The sequence below is a fragment of the Danio rerio genome, chromosome 2 (assembly GCF_052040795.2).
Source record: "Danio rerio strain M-AB ecotype USA chromosome 2, GRCz13ab, whole genome shotgun sequence".
NCBI lineage: Eukaryota > Metazoa > Chordata > Actinopteri > Cypriniformes > Danionidae > Danio > Danio rerio.
In genome coordinates, this window is record NC_141022.1 from 13,186,647 (window position 1) to 13,202,254 (window position 15,608).

The window sequence follows — 15,608 nt, forward strand, 5'->3', positions numbered from 1 at the left end:
TTCATACTTGAACAATTTATTTTTCAACTCTAAATGAAGTATTGCATTATTTACAAACCATTTGTAAGAGTAGTTGGTGGTTTTTAAGATAATTTAAGTTAATAAATAATTAAACTATTGAAATCAACGTTTATATATCTTATTATTCAGGCATATAGTAATGGTTACTGATTATGTTAATAAACAGGTTGCTTAAGCGTTATTCAGTGTCGCACATAAATTCAAGCAGCACATCTTTTTTTTTTTTTTAACTAATCTCATTAAAATATATGGTCACACTGTATTTCGATGGACCGTTTGTTCAATTTAAGCTAAATTGCATCTATATGCCAGGTAGTTCTCATTTAATTATGTGTAGACTCTTAGGTTAGGGTTAGTTTATGTACTTGCAGTTTCTTATAGTCAGTTAAATGTCTGTTGAAGGAGCGGTATTAGAAGATATTAAGCAGATTGTCTTCTAATGCTCAAATGGACCATCAAAATAAAGTGTTACCAAATATATTAATGACTGAGTGGTATTATTAAATCATATTAATTTATATTTTTAAAAATGAAAACGTCTTGCTGAAAAATGGGTAAATCCTATACTGATTACTCAGTGACAAAAAAAGAACAATTTTGTATGACAATTACTTAGTATTTAATTAGTGTCTTAATATGCCACCAAATGATTCTTGATCTAAATATTCTTATAAAGTATAAATTATGTTTTACAATGACTGACAAGTTAGCAATCATGATTTTAATTTTGTTTTTACTTTTTAAAAGCAAATTAACTAAACAGTACTCTAATTTCCTAACAAATTAACCAATTGACTAAATGAATGAATGAACAAACGAATCAATCAATCAATCATTCAGGACTTCTGGTTCCAGTTAATATGTAAATGCCGTGCGGACTTTGTCTTTCGCAGCAATATCCTTAAAATTTACTTCCTCTCTTGAACCCCAAACTGATCTCAATTTGAATCATTAAAATTAAAACCTCAAAACAACTAAGGAAAATGTCAAAGCCACAAAGACATTAATAATGACACCATCCCAGTGGACGTTACACTGGCTAACATTGCTACTTTGCTAGAAGACCAAAGAGTTAGCATTGCAGCTGATTTCAAAACTTTACTTGTTGCTTTTGAATCAAGATTTAACAAAATAGTAGGAATCAATCAATTAACCAATCAGCTAGCTGCATTTAAATTGTATATTTAGTAAGAGTATGTTCTTAATAAATCAACAATATTTGGCTGTTAGTGGTTACCCGTTAGCATTATTAGCTCATCCATCTTTCTGGAAGAATTCTTGCATTTTTTTATATTTAGTCAGAAAGTATAAACTTTCTTTTTTCAGTTCTGCACCCACTTTCTCTTTCGTTCAACGTGGATCCCACAACAAAGAGTTTCTCCATCAAACAAGAACATGTGTGTTTGAAGCATAAGAAAAAATGTCAAAACTGCATCAATCGCCTCTAGTTTTCTCTATAGATTATGACTTGATATTCAAAGCACATCTGCTCTGCAATCTCAAGTTTTAGAAATGGGAAACTTATCTGCTTTAAAATTAAACCACCTCCTCTGCTCTGAGAGAAGGCAAAGATTAGGAAAACAACAACAGTTTTTAATGTAGGTAGTATCATTATTATTATAATTATTATTATTATTTTTTTTTTGTTATGTAGGCTATATTGTCTGGCTGTTTGTCCCATGAGATATGGCTTCACCAAGTAACTCCCTAGCTAGGCCACAGGGCCACATAGCCAATTACTAGAGTTGACGAGGTGGAGGCTGAGCCTGAGAATGAGACTCCCCAGTGTGCCTTATTCTATTTAGAGCTCTATTGATCCACACACACTGATCTAATCAGACAGACTTTTTGCTATTAGACAACTATGCTCACCCACTTAGTTTTCTTCCTGCCCTAAAAGTATCTATTCAGTAGGAATTTGACATTTTGCAAAAAAACTAAAGTTTAAATTAATTAAAGAACATCAATGTGATATGCAGCAGGAGGAAATTCACCGTTTAATAAATGAAACACCATTTTTGGTCATTAAAATAAAGGAATACAATATGCCTTATTCACTTTAACAATACCAGACTAAATAAATAAAATATGAAAACAAATAAGGCAGGCAGCAAGCTGGTGCAGTGGGTAGCACAATCGCCTCACAGCAAGAAGGTCATTGGTTCGAGCCACAGCTGGGTCAGTTGGCATTTCTGTGTGGAGTTTGCTTATTCTTCCAGTGTTTGTGTGGGTTCCTCCATGTGCTCAGATTTCCCCGACAAGTTTAAAGACCTGTAGTATAGGTGAATTGGGTAAGCTAAGTTGTCCGAAGTGTATGTGTGTAAATAAGTTTATAAATAAATGTTTCCCAGTGATGGGTTGCAGCAGGAAGGGCATCTGCTGTGTAAAACATATGCTGGATAAGTTGCCGGTTCATTCTGCTGTGGCGACCCCAGATTAATAAAGGGACTAAGCCGAAGCAAAATGATTCAAAATAATCTTGCATGCTATAATAGTATATAAATCATATGAGAGTAGATTTTGTGAACATGGTATATATTCTATAACATCCAATAAAGCATATGCAATATTTGGTTATTCTAATAATGAAACATAGCTCCAGACCAGGAGTCTCAAACTCGTAGCCTGCAGGCCAAACTATCAATAAACTTTCAAATTAGGTTAAACTATCATGCAGCCATCAGTTTGATATGTATGGCACTTTACAGTGTTGTGTGCGGAGTTGAACGAACCCAAGAAAAGTAAGAAACTCAATGCAGCTTAATGTAATCGTCTACAGTCACTTATCGACACCTGTTTATCGGCAAGGCAAACTTAGTTTATAGAGCACAATTTTACACAACTGTAGTTAATCCAAAGTGCTTTACAATAAAATAAAATATTTAATAAAAAAAACTTATATTAAAAAACATTAAAAAAAGAAAATATATACGGTTGAATTCAGAATTGTTAGCCCCCCTTTAAATATGTTGTTCTTTTTTTAATATTTCCTAAATGATGTTTTACAGAGCAAGGACATGTTCACAGTATGTGTGATAATATTTTTTTCTTCTGCAGAAAGTATTATTTGTTTTATTTTGGCTAGAATAAAAGCAGTTTAAATTTTTTTTAAACCATTTTAAGGTCAAAATTATTAGCCCCTTTAAGCTATTTTTTTCGACAGTCTACAGACCACATCATTGATATACAATGACTTGTCTAATTACCATATCCTGCCCAGTTAATCTAAATAACCTAGTTAAGCATTTAAATGTCACTTTACACTAGAAGATTCTATAATATTAATAATATATTACCCCTTCTCCAGACAAATTTTATTTATTTCAGTATATAAATAATATTTCCCACTGGTCTAAATAGTTAATCTCATTGTATTTCTGAAAACTAAGCATGTTTTTAAAAAACAAAAGACAGTCACTAGAAGTGTATTGTGGATATTTTTTGTAACAAAACTCACAGAAAATGATAGACTAAATGAGCTAATTTTATTTAAAAAAAAAATGTGTTACTATTTTAATTTGAAACCTCTTTAAGAGTTGAGATAGTGGCTGGTATTTCTCTGTCACACACAAATGAAGATCTGCCATAATTGAATGCCAAATTTGAATTATAATTGGCAACACCATGACTATGGTGAGGATCTTGATATGTCCTGTTTTTGGTTTGCTTCATGTTGCATTTATATTTAGTCTGCTTATTCACAACTGCACCTTTGTTCATTCGGAAGAGACTTGATAACCATCTTTTCAGTGGTCTTGATTGGCCTCCCTGATACCCATGCACCAAGGTTCAGATGTCAGTGTTCTCACCCTCAATTATACAAGGTTAAAAATGAGTTCACTCATTTCTTGAGGCAACTCCCAATTTAGGTTCTTCATCAATTGATCTGTGCTTGCATACATATGCTATCACTCATCTTTGAAAAAAAAAAAAAAGAAAACATAACTCTGGGGAATCATAGTAGCCCACTTTTCTCCTGATGAAGAACAACCATGTTATACATGCTATGCTAATTACCCTGAAAAAATCACCAACTGAGCAACCAACTTTGAAGAATATTTTGGCTGTAGCAACTGCTTGGGTTCTTCATCACCTTGCTTTAGTACAAAAAAATAAGAAAAAATATAGCTGCAAGCAGCAATTATTAGGCTTCAAGCATTTAAGTAGCATAAGGTTATTTATCAGTTAAGAAGCCTGCAAGTAGTTTAATTGACAATGAAATGTATGATTAGAGTTAAGGCTGTGCAATTAATCAAAAATCCGGTTTCGATTTTGGCTTCTAACGATTGTGTAAAACCATATATCGAGATAAACGATTATTCCATCATATACCGCCCCTTTTAAGTACAAGTGTTGCTCTGCACAGCGCAGTTCCAAGTCAAAATGACTAAAAGCATGTACTGTAATGTAACTTTTGCAGCACAGGATGCTGCAATCATCATGCATTGATCATTCATTCATGTACGTTCGAATCATTCATGTTTTTTAAAAGCGCGAAAGAGCATATGCCCTTGTGTGTGTGCGGGCCGTGCTTAGCCTTGGACAGGCTCGGAGACGAGCACGGCACACACATCTAACGGCAACTTAATGTGAGCGATTTAATGGTCAAATACATGCACATTTGTGTCACAGTACTGTGTTTAGTGATTATTCCCTTACCACCAAAATTAATAATGTATAGGCTAATGGATATCTTTGTGTACAACACGTTTCTCTATCCACGAAAGTGAAAGCGAAAGTAAACAATGAGGAGACATATTCTGTCTCACACTGCAGATGCTCTGTTTAACTGTTTTCCCTCTAGCAAAGCGTTGAGTTTTTCCACAAACAAAGTCCGCCATGTAAATAGCAAATGCGCTATGGCGTGGCACAGCTGGCTCTTAAAGGGACTAGGAGATGAGACTCTAATTGGTTTATTCTCGAAACACACCATATAAATCATTTGTAGAATAAGCTCAACCCTGTAAGACCATGCGCCATGGCGCAAAGTGGATTTTTTCGTCCTTAAAATCTGAAAAGTTGATTCTGACAGACCTTCTTTTGAGACCTTTGTTGCTATTATAGCGCCACCTATTGACCAATCTCCACAAAATTTTGCATGCTTGTTTACATTAATATGCGACATGCTCACTAAATTCTCTGATGTTTTAAATTGTCCTTATGAGTTTACAGGTATGTAGGTTCATGTAGACACACTACTTTTGTAAATAAGCCTGTTACAGCTATCCAAAATGGAAAGTTCAATTTTTTTTTTTTTTTTTGATAATAATTGATCTACTCAGTCCAGAGATTCTAACAACACTGGTTTTGTTGGGACTCACCGGGTGTTAGCAGGATGACAGAGGTGACGATCAGAGAGCAGATGACCAGGATGACCAGCAGGGCAATGGCTATCCCTTTCCAGTTTCTCTGTGGAGCACTACCCCCAACCAACTCCTGTCAAAAACACAAACACACACAATATGTAATGGCTGAAGCCTTTTGGTGTTGTCCAGTCAACTTAAACAAAAAAGTGTTTTGAATTGTCAGCAATTTCAATTGTTTTTAGAAGTCTAACCTTATTTGAATGGTAAAAACATGGTGAGATTTGGGGCACTTGTACCAATCCCAGCCAAATAAAATAACCACACAACATCTTAAGACATTATTTTTAAGTTAGATTTAGGTCATGAAGTCAGGTGACCAAAATTCATTGTCTAGCCAGCGTCTAAGGACAATGTTATTTTGATGTCCATTAACAACGTCACCTTATGTTGATATTTGGTTGATTTTAGGTTGTGTTGGAAAGTGACAAAAGTCCAATGTCTAATAGATGTCATAGTGGTAGCGTCCACATAACGTCAAGGTGTAATATGAGTAGACGTTGATATTTGGTTGATTTTAGGTCGGTGGCGCCCCCAAAAAAATGTTTTAAGGGTGGCCAGAAGAAGCCACACAAAATCTTGGGGTGACACACAAAAAAAAATAATTTAGTGTAATGTTATATTTTTGTTTCTGGTAAATGAAATAAGGTAGTTTTAATTGTTTAATTAATTGCTCTTGGAATATTTCAATATATTACTTGCAGTAATTCAGCAAGTACATGTGCAAACCAAATAAAAATAAATATATAATTTAAAACACTTTTGCCATTTATAAATATCTTTTCAGTTACTTTTCACATACTTTTATTGTACAGCATACACAATATGCCATGTCTAAATATAATAAAGATTAATGAATGAATTAATAAAACAAATACAACTGTAACACAAAATAATAACTGTATACACACACACACAATCACTATACAGACAATAATATTATATTTTTTCCATATTCCTTTTTGAGCCATCATATTATTAATACAGCTTTTTCTATTGATGTATCTTACAGTAAATATTAAATTGCCATTACTGTCTACTGAAGGTTTGCATGTGGCAGTGAATCAGCTATGTCAATGGCACCAGTCGGTCCACAATAATTTAGTGGCTGCTATTTATTTATTTAAATAATGTGAACTTACGTATGTACGTTTAAAAATATCAATAGCAAAATCATGTTAGCGTGGCTACAGGGTTGGCATGAGTTTACACTGGGGTGGCCGTGGCTGGGGTGACCCAATTTTCATTTCCAAACAAAACCAACCAAATATCAACGTCTACTCATGTTATACCTTGACGTTGTGTGGAGATTAACACTATGACATCTATCAGACGTTGGACTTTTGTCACTTTCCAACACAACCTAAAATCAACAAAATATCACCATAATGTGACATTGTTAATGGACATCAAAATAACGTTGTCCTTAGACGCTGGCTAGACATTGAATACATGGTCTTTTCATTTCCAAACAAAATCCAACATCCCCACGACCTTGGGGTACAACATCAATATGCAGTCATGTTGATGCCCTGTGCTTGCTAGGAAGAATATATGACAATTAAAAAATATACATTTTTAAGAATTAAGAATTATTAGCCCCCCTTTGAATTTTTATATATTTTTTCCCCCAAATGATGTTTAACAGATCAAAGAAATTTTCACAGTATGTCTGATAATATTTTTTCTTCTGGAGAAAGTCTTATTTGTTTTATTTTGGCTAGAATAAAAGCAGTTTTAATCATTTTTTTAAAAATCCATTTTAAGTTCAAAATTATTAGCCCCTTTAAGATAACCATCGTTATACAATAACTTGCCTAATTACCCTAACTTGTCTAGTTAACCTAATTAACCTAGTTAAGCCATCAAATTTCACTTTAAGCTGTATAGAAGTGTCTTGAAAAATATCTTGTAAAATATTATTTACTGTCATCATGGCAAAGATAAAATAAATCAGTTATTAGAAATGAGTAGTTAAAACTATTAGGTTTAGAAATGTGTTGAAAAAATCTTCTCTTTTTTAAACAGAAATTGGGGAAAAATAAACAGTGGGGCTAATAATTCTAACTTCAACTGTATATATAAACTTTTAAACACAAAACACTGCATCCGAGGCAAAATTTGTAAATTATTATTGAAGTTTAAATTTGGAAGTGACCTAAACTTTTATAATTGTGCATTTTTTATTTATTTATTTCCTTTATAGTATTTCACTTTTTTTCTGTTTTAGTTTAATTATTAAATGCAGTCTTGGTTAGCAAAAGCTTAAACATTTTGCCAACGTCAGACTTTTATCCAGTAATAATCCTGAACATTTACACTTATCAGTGTATCATTGTCTATGATAAAATCCCTCATGCAACTGAAATTGTCATTGAGTGTTACGTTGAATGTAAGCCTTCTCCTCCCACTCTGTTCAGATCAAACACAATGAACATACACAATGAAATAGCCTTGAGTGGCCTATGAAAGAGTATTACATTATTTATCATAGTTAGCTGGTCTAAAGCATTGTTTTAGCATCAGGTTCCAAGGACAGCCTCGGAAATTGTGCCTTGTGAAATGTTCCCGTAAAGCTGAAGGTTGATTGTCTCTATTACCTTTGCAAAAGAGATGGATCAGTGAACAGCCTCCTGCTCTCTGAGAGCTTACAATTCAATTACACAGACAAATTCAAAAGTACAACAGCTTAAATATCACCTTGAAAACATTGCTTTTTCTCATACAAAGACCGAACCCTAAGTATTAACGTGTCCCTTGCCACTTCTGCAACTAACATGAATGATGTCTCAGCTGCTCTATACTTTTTCAAGGTGATCAGACTTAGAATAGTCACCTGGCAGATGATAAAACAGGTTTTAAAAAAGCATAGATACTGCAGATGGGTAATTTTGAACTAACAATTACCAAGAAAATTGCTCAGCTGCTTTATTTAACATTATAAGCTCGCAAATTTGATTTAAAACCCATGTGATCTTATTTGTAAATGACAAAAACTAGTAATATCGCATTGTAACATTCATATCAGCCTTAAAAAAATAAATAAAGGAAACCATCCTAAATTAATCGTAGTATTTTAATCGTAGTATTTTATAGGATTCATTTAAACAGAATTAAAAATATATTCATTGAAATTAATAAAATATTTCAATAGAAGCAATTAACAGTTTGTTAGAACCATTTAATTAACATATTATATACACAGGGCTTGACACTAACACAGTTTAGACAAACACCCTCACTAGCCACTTTGGCTGGTTAAATGTTATTTTTAAACTGCTAGTGCTACCTCAACACTGAAGATTATAATTTGAGTTTAAGACCATTAGTCATTTGCGTGCAAATGTGATCTTAGTATCGAGAAGCAGCATGACCAATAAGTGATTATGCGAGGAAAAGAAAAGCAGGTGAATACTGAATGAGAGAATGATCAGGTGCATGGTAAAACACAACCGATACTCGCTCACTGACGCCTTGCACGAAGAAACCGTGCCAGGAAACGGAACTGGTGTGATCATTTTTCTTTGAAATAATCTAGAAAAAGTCCTGCTACTTTTATTTAGTGTGCGATACTGATAAAGATAAAGTGAAAGCGGCAACCACTGCTGTTTACAAAAAATCTGGTCCCTATTTTTTGTAAGCAGCAGTGGTTGCTGCTTTCACTTTAAATTTGAACAGATTACTAATGATCCTAAATTTAACTGTGTGCACGCTGTCATCCTTTCAGTATCGCACACTAAATGTTTTTCTTTAGCTTTCTTTTGCTTACAGTTATTTTTGTTTGGTTTGCTGTGGCCTGAGAAAAAAAGGTAAATCTGTAGTGTTGAGCCCTAAAAAAATCATGTGAAATCAAACTAATTGCAATGAGACACTCAATTAATCAAGTCATTTTAGCATGCCAAAGTCAAATGTATGCATATGATGGAAAACTACTAGCCACAATGGCTGGTGATTAAAAAAGTATATAGCAAGTCCTGTATATAAATGTTTATTTTTTATATATATTCATAATCTTTGGAAAAAAATGTGATCTATTATTTAGGCAAAAACATGGCTAGATGCGAAGGTAATATTTCTTTTTTTATGCTTAACCAAAATAAAGCAAAAATCACAAAGAAAACTAAACTACTGAATATTTAAAAAGAAATGTAAAATATAAAGTAAAATTAACTCAAACTTTTCCTAAACTACAATATTATCTCAATTCTAAAAATAAATATTAGGCTTATTACATATAAAACTGGTAGTTTTGTAATTTCCAATAAAAAAGTGAGGTGAAGTGAGCTTTGTCAAGTGTAGTTTTTAGTTCCATACTCCAAATTGGTCCTCTGCTTTTAACCTATCCAAGTGCACACACACACACACACACATATCGAGTGAGAGCACACAAACACAGACTATGAGCGTACACCTAGGGTAGTGGATAGCTATTATTTCCTGGGGAGCAATTAGGGGTTAGGGGGCTGAGGTATCAAAGGTGGAGAGAGTGCAGTTAATTCACTCCCCCGATCTTCAATTCCTGTATCCCCGGTATCAGGAATTGAACCTGCAATGATTGCAAGTCCAACTGCCTATCTATAAGGCCACAACTGCCCCTAAAAAACATATTTTTTTACATTAGAAGTATAGCAAACAAAATGCATAGATCACATTTAGTTATTTTTTTCCTAAAAATGACCTTGGTCTGTGAGTTAACCTAATGTGTGTGTGTGTGTGTGTGTGTGTGTGTGTGTGTGTGTGTGTGTGTGTGTGTGTGTGTGTGTGTGTGTGTGTGTGTGTGTGTGTGTGTGTGTGTGTGTGTGTGTGTGTGTGTGTGTGTGCGTGTGTGCGTGTGTGTGTGTGTGTGTGTGTAATGTCTTTATATAAGCACGTATGCTATTCAGTCTCAAAATGAAATGTTTATCTGAAACAAACAAACGACACAATGTCAAGGCAAATCATGCGAGTCATCTTTAATTTCAGAGTCCAATATTCTCAGCTGTAAAGCAACAGCTTCACATTGAATTCATCTGAGATAAGAATGCAGTCTGTGATAAATAAAATGAAAGAGCCTGGACTTGCAGGAGAAATGCAGTATTGTGCCATTTAGTTTTGTTCCAGAATCTCAACTAAAAATGTTCAACAGTTGTTTAATTAATAAGCAATATTGCAGAATAGTATGGACGAGGCAGTGTACAATGTTTTTCTATCACTTATTGAATCCTTTTATTTAATGCTTTGATAATGAAAGCGATCCACAGGGAAATCAAACCGGAACTTGTATTGCAATGATGCGCTATTTAATGTCATACTCATTCATCCACGCATGCCAGCCCACTCAAAAAAATTATCACAATGAGATTTATCATTAACTGTTTGTAACCTTTTGATTTTATTTAATTTGTTAGTTTTTTCATGCATGTTGTCAGATTCCTTAATCAATCTAAATCTGTTAAAACTTAATACTAATAGATATAATCAGTTAAAAGATAGGAATATGGTATTAATATATCTTGCTGTAGAAAAGCCAGATCCAATTAGTTAAATTCTATAAGATTGGTTTACTTAATATTAGGGGGCACTAAATACTACACACAATAGCTGAATTAATAAGAAAAATTAAAGCACATTGAATCTTGTTCTTAATTGTTTCATTTATGTTTAACTAACAAATATCAATCACATCTTGTTTACTAGCTCAGTTGTGTTAAAGGTATGCAATCCAATCGGATGGAAATTTCATATGCAATCAAAATACATAAATCTTATTTGTTAGGCCTCAACGATTTTTGAGTGTAAGCCTTTTTAAAGAACTGTGTAAACCTTAATCTTGAAAAATTTGTACAGTTCTTTCATGAGTATTCTTCTTTTTTCCAGCAAATGCTCATGTGGAATCAAATAAATAAATTGCATAGAATCCAAAATCACAATGTAAATCCTATTGAAGAAAGGCATTCAGATGGAATGATGCAGAGCTTGTTGTAAATGATAAATGATGTGGTTTAAGGTTATTTCTGTACTACACCTGAGACCTATTTGCAGAAGAGAGATTCCTTAAAATAGGTCATGTTTAGATGAAACACATTGTGATGTATCTCCGTAACTTTGGGGACACAAAACTATGCTCTAAAAAGCCCATTTATTTGAATGACTACAACAAAAACAGCATTCTGCTGAACTAAATCTGCTTAATGTATTGAACTTGACTCATAGGATCTGTTTACAGCTGGTCACTTCATGTTTTTTTTTCTGATTGAATATTGTAGCTATCCAATTGTGCAAAGACCAAGTGTAAATAGCCTCTGAAACATATTCAAACAAATATAGATCTGTTTGCTCAGACCACTTCAGGTGGTGGTCTGGACCACATTCCAGTCAAAACTGATTGGGCCATATCATACACCCGGCGCAGTGTGGCGCAAGGCGCGGCGCAATAGTCTTTTGGTCGTTTCAGCTTGGCGCAAGAGTCGTTTTAAGGCGTTGCGCTACGCTGTTTAAATAGCAAATGCATTAGCCCTCATTTGTGCGCCCATAGGCGTTCTGGTCTAAAAAGGAAGGCGTTCTGAGGCGGACCGCTGGCGCGTTGCTATTTTGAGAAACTATAATAGATTTTTCATTAGACCAAAACTAACCTGCTCTAAACTCCAGCGCAGAGTTGCGCCTTGCTTACACACTGCTTAATACGAACAAGAGAGCAATAGGCAAATATCTTTACATATGAAAAAATGTAAATATTAAGGATATATATAGGATATAATAAGAATAGATATAGAATATAAATATAAAGGATTAAAATATTACAAAACATATTATTTTCTAGCCTACATAAATATGAAAAATCACTGCTTTTATGTCTTCTTCATCTTGGGAGGCTTTTTCAGTTCATTCATAACAATTTGCTTTTGTATAATGTTATTATTATTAGCACTATTATTTTTTATATCCATATTTATATTTGTTTTATTAAAAACAAGCTTAGATTTGCCCACCTGTCAGGTTTTAGACCATATGGGGCACAGCATGTGTTTTAGGATATAACTCAGGTTTTGAGCACATTTTGTTATTATTATTCATTTATTTGTTTGCTGGAGATTAGAACTGAATTTAAAAATAGTTTTGAAATGAATATTTGCACTTAAGAAACAAAAGTATTTATTTATAGACTAATTGATGTCTGTGCGTAAAGGTTTGCCTATCCAAGAGCGAATGTGAAAGTAGTTCCATTATCTCTCATTCTCACGCAGTAGATGCTCTGTTTAACAGTTTTCTGTTAAAAAACTGTTAACTGTTAACTGTTTGCTTGTGAAATGCTCATTTTTTCCACTTAGACTTACTTTGCGTCCTGTAAATATCGAATGCGCTCTTGGCGCGACGCAGCTGACGCTTAAAGTGAATGGGAGATGAGACTCTAATTGGTTTATTCTCAAAAAACACCTATAACTCATTAAGAAAATAAACTCAACCCATTTAGACCATGCGTCGCGGCGCAAGGCAGATTTCCCGTCCTTAAATTAGCAAAAATGCGTCCTGACACGCCCTGAAAGCGTTTGCACCCTGCGTTTTGCGCTCTGCGTATGGACCGTCAAAATAGAGCCCATCAAGTCTAAATGCATCTGGGCTGGGTTTCTTGATAACGATGTATAATGGCTCTTAAGAGCATTGTGTATGTGAAAGATATAATTTTAATTTATCCCTATTTTATAATAGTTTTTCAGTCTATCAAGCATATTTAATTTGACTTCAATTTCCTTATTAATTTTTGTTTTTCAGTGTTTGTTATTTTGTTTAGTGAATGGCCTTTCGTACAAAACTTATTTTAATCACACCCCATATCAAAATTTGATAAATGGCAATATATGCACTTTATGACATGGCATGTTAAAATCCTAGTAGATCAGCAGTTTCCGAAAATACTCTGACTAGCTCATCTGTAGGGATGCAACGATTAACAGGTTTCACTATTAACCGCAATTTAATTCGTCACAGTTGACTATTCGTAAAGGTTTCTCAACATTGTGTTTTTGCACAGAACAAAACTGCAGCAACTAAACAAAGTTATGCCAACTGTGCGCTAGTTTGTACACCAAGACTAATAACCATGCACACTAAACTGACTATGACTGAGGCTATTAATTAAGGCAAGCTCGTTCAAGTTTGTTATTTCAATTGGAGGAATGCACACGCAACACAATGCGTTCACGCTTTTCAGGTGCACCAAGTTGAGATGACAGGGGGCTTTTGTGACCCCAGAAATTGCAAACGGCTGAAGTTTGGGGAAAGAGCAATGAAAAGTACACAGGTTTGCAAACCCACTTAAACCCACTTACAAATAACGGGGCCAATGAGAGCGATCATGTGGCGAGTGTTGATCCACCAGCTGAGATTATTCGAGTGTTTTTCAGAGAAATTGCTGAAAGACTCAAACCTGTTTCACACCGCAAGCATGAGCAGCGCTGTTTTTTTTTTTTTTTTTTTTTTTTTTGAGGTCTATGTTAAAAGATTAGAGCTTTTATACTGCACGCAGAAGCAGCATGTCAGCGCGAGGCGTGAGCATCACTGAAACAGCAGTGCCGTGATGGTTTTGGCTCTGGGTCTATTTTTGCCACGCTGCACACGCTTAATTAATGTGACAATGCAGTGATAATGACTTAAAAACACATTGAATGACAGTAAAAAGTAGCAATTTTACCCAATAAATGCATCAATAATATCCACTGATTTATACATAGTCAATCGAAATAACTTTTAAAACAGCAACAAATATTTATTTAGGCCCAAACTACAAAACCAAATTGAAAATAATTTCAGTTTTCAACTAGTGGGGTTCTGAAATGAATGAATGCAAATAATTGTGATAACCATGAAACCGAGATTATTTCTTTGACTATAATCGTACCACCAAATTTATAATCGTTGCATCCCTAACCATTTGGCACCAACAAACATGCCACATTCAAAGCGACTTAAACCTGCTTTCTTCCCCATTCTAATGCTCGGTTTGAACTGCAGCAGATTGTCTCGACCATGTCTACATGCCTAAATGCATTGAGTTGCTGTCAGGTGATTGGCTGATTTGTGTAAATGAGCAGTTGGACATGTGTACCTAATAAAGTGGCCGGTGAGGGTCAATGTGTTCATATATAGCCATATATGAGATTTCTGTATGGGATTGCACTTGAATAAATTTACAGTTGTAATCTGCCGATTGTCCTCATAAATTTGTAATCGTACGATGTACATAGGGTTTTTAATGATTACGAGCTGGAAATCGTGCACAGTGTGAGCAGTTTACATTTCTATAAAAAATATACAAATTATTTTTAAATGAAGAATCGAATGATTAAGTTGACATAACCTTGTTTTTTTTTTTTTAAAGACATAACCTTGTTAATTGTATGGATCAGAATCATATGTGTTTAGCAGAGACACCATTTTTGGCAAATGGAAATATTTTCACAAAGAATAGGGAAAACGCATGGAGTGATCAGGTGTAAACAGACCCATAACGATGAAACTTTGTATCTGCTTTTTTTGGCATTGTATTTTCATCAATGTAAAGCTGTTTTTACACGACCTGCATTTTATAAAGTGCCAGAAATAAAAGTGACTTTTGGTCAACTAATAATGAACTTTCTGATGTCAAATCACTTTTTATTTGCTGGTCGATCAAACATTTCCACCAATGCAAATGCATATTTAGAATGTTTGCATAAAATTATTATTAAACAAATTAAGCAAAATTAGCATAAACCTTAAAGACTCTGTGCAATCTTGGATTTTTTCTACAAAATGTTTTAGTCTATCACAAGTATTACTATTATCGCTGAGTCAGATCATGCAACTTGTGGACAAAAAATAAATAAATAAAAATCAGGCAACACAGACATGGCCCTCTAGTCTACCATTTCGGTCTTATAGGACTCACAGATGAATAGGCAGAGCATACAAGCGCTTGTGTGGTGTCGCTGATTTGACAGTATTATGTATATTTTTGTAGATTTCTGTACTTGCAAATAATATTATGTTTAAAAACTTGCTTTTTGAACCCCATAACACTGTTGGGAAAACTATAAAAAAGAGTTTTCTGTTTTAAGTTGAAATTAAAATTGTGTAAGCACTCTGAATCTTCTCATTTCTTTCATTCACAATAAAGCTGATAATAAAATAGCCAAATTGAAATATATTATCCTGGTAGAAAATGCTGCATTGATGCTCAGCCATTAAAGGGATAAACATAACATCTTC

The 15,608-nt window shown here is 34.0% G+C and overlaps 1 protein-coding gene across 1 annotated transcript in view; it reads right to left on the reverse strand.

Moving 5' to 3' along the window:
- dpp6b (dipeptidyl-peptidase 6b) overlaps positions 1–15,608 on the reverse strand; it is a gene marked incomplete in the record, with an annotated part of 226,674 nt that overhangs the window by 88,645 nt on the left and 122,421 nt on the right. The window contains 1 exon segment of the mRNA NM_001115122.1: positions 5,343–5,457. Coding sequence (NP_001108594.1) covers positions 5,343–5,457 — 115 coding nt within the window.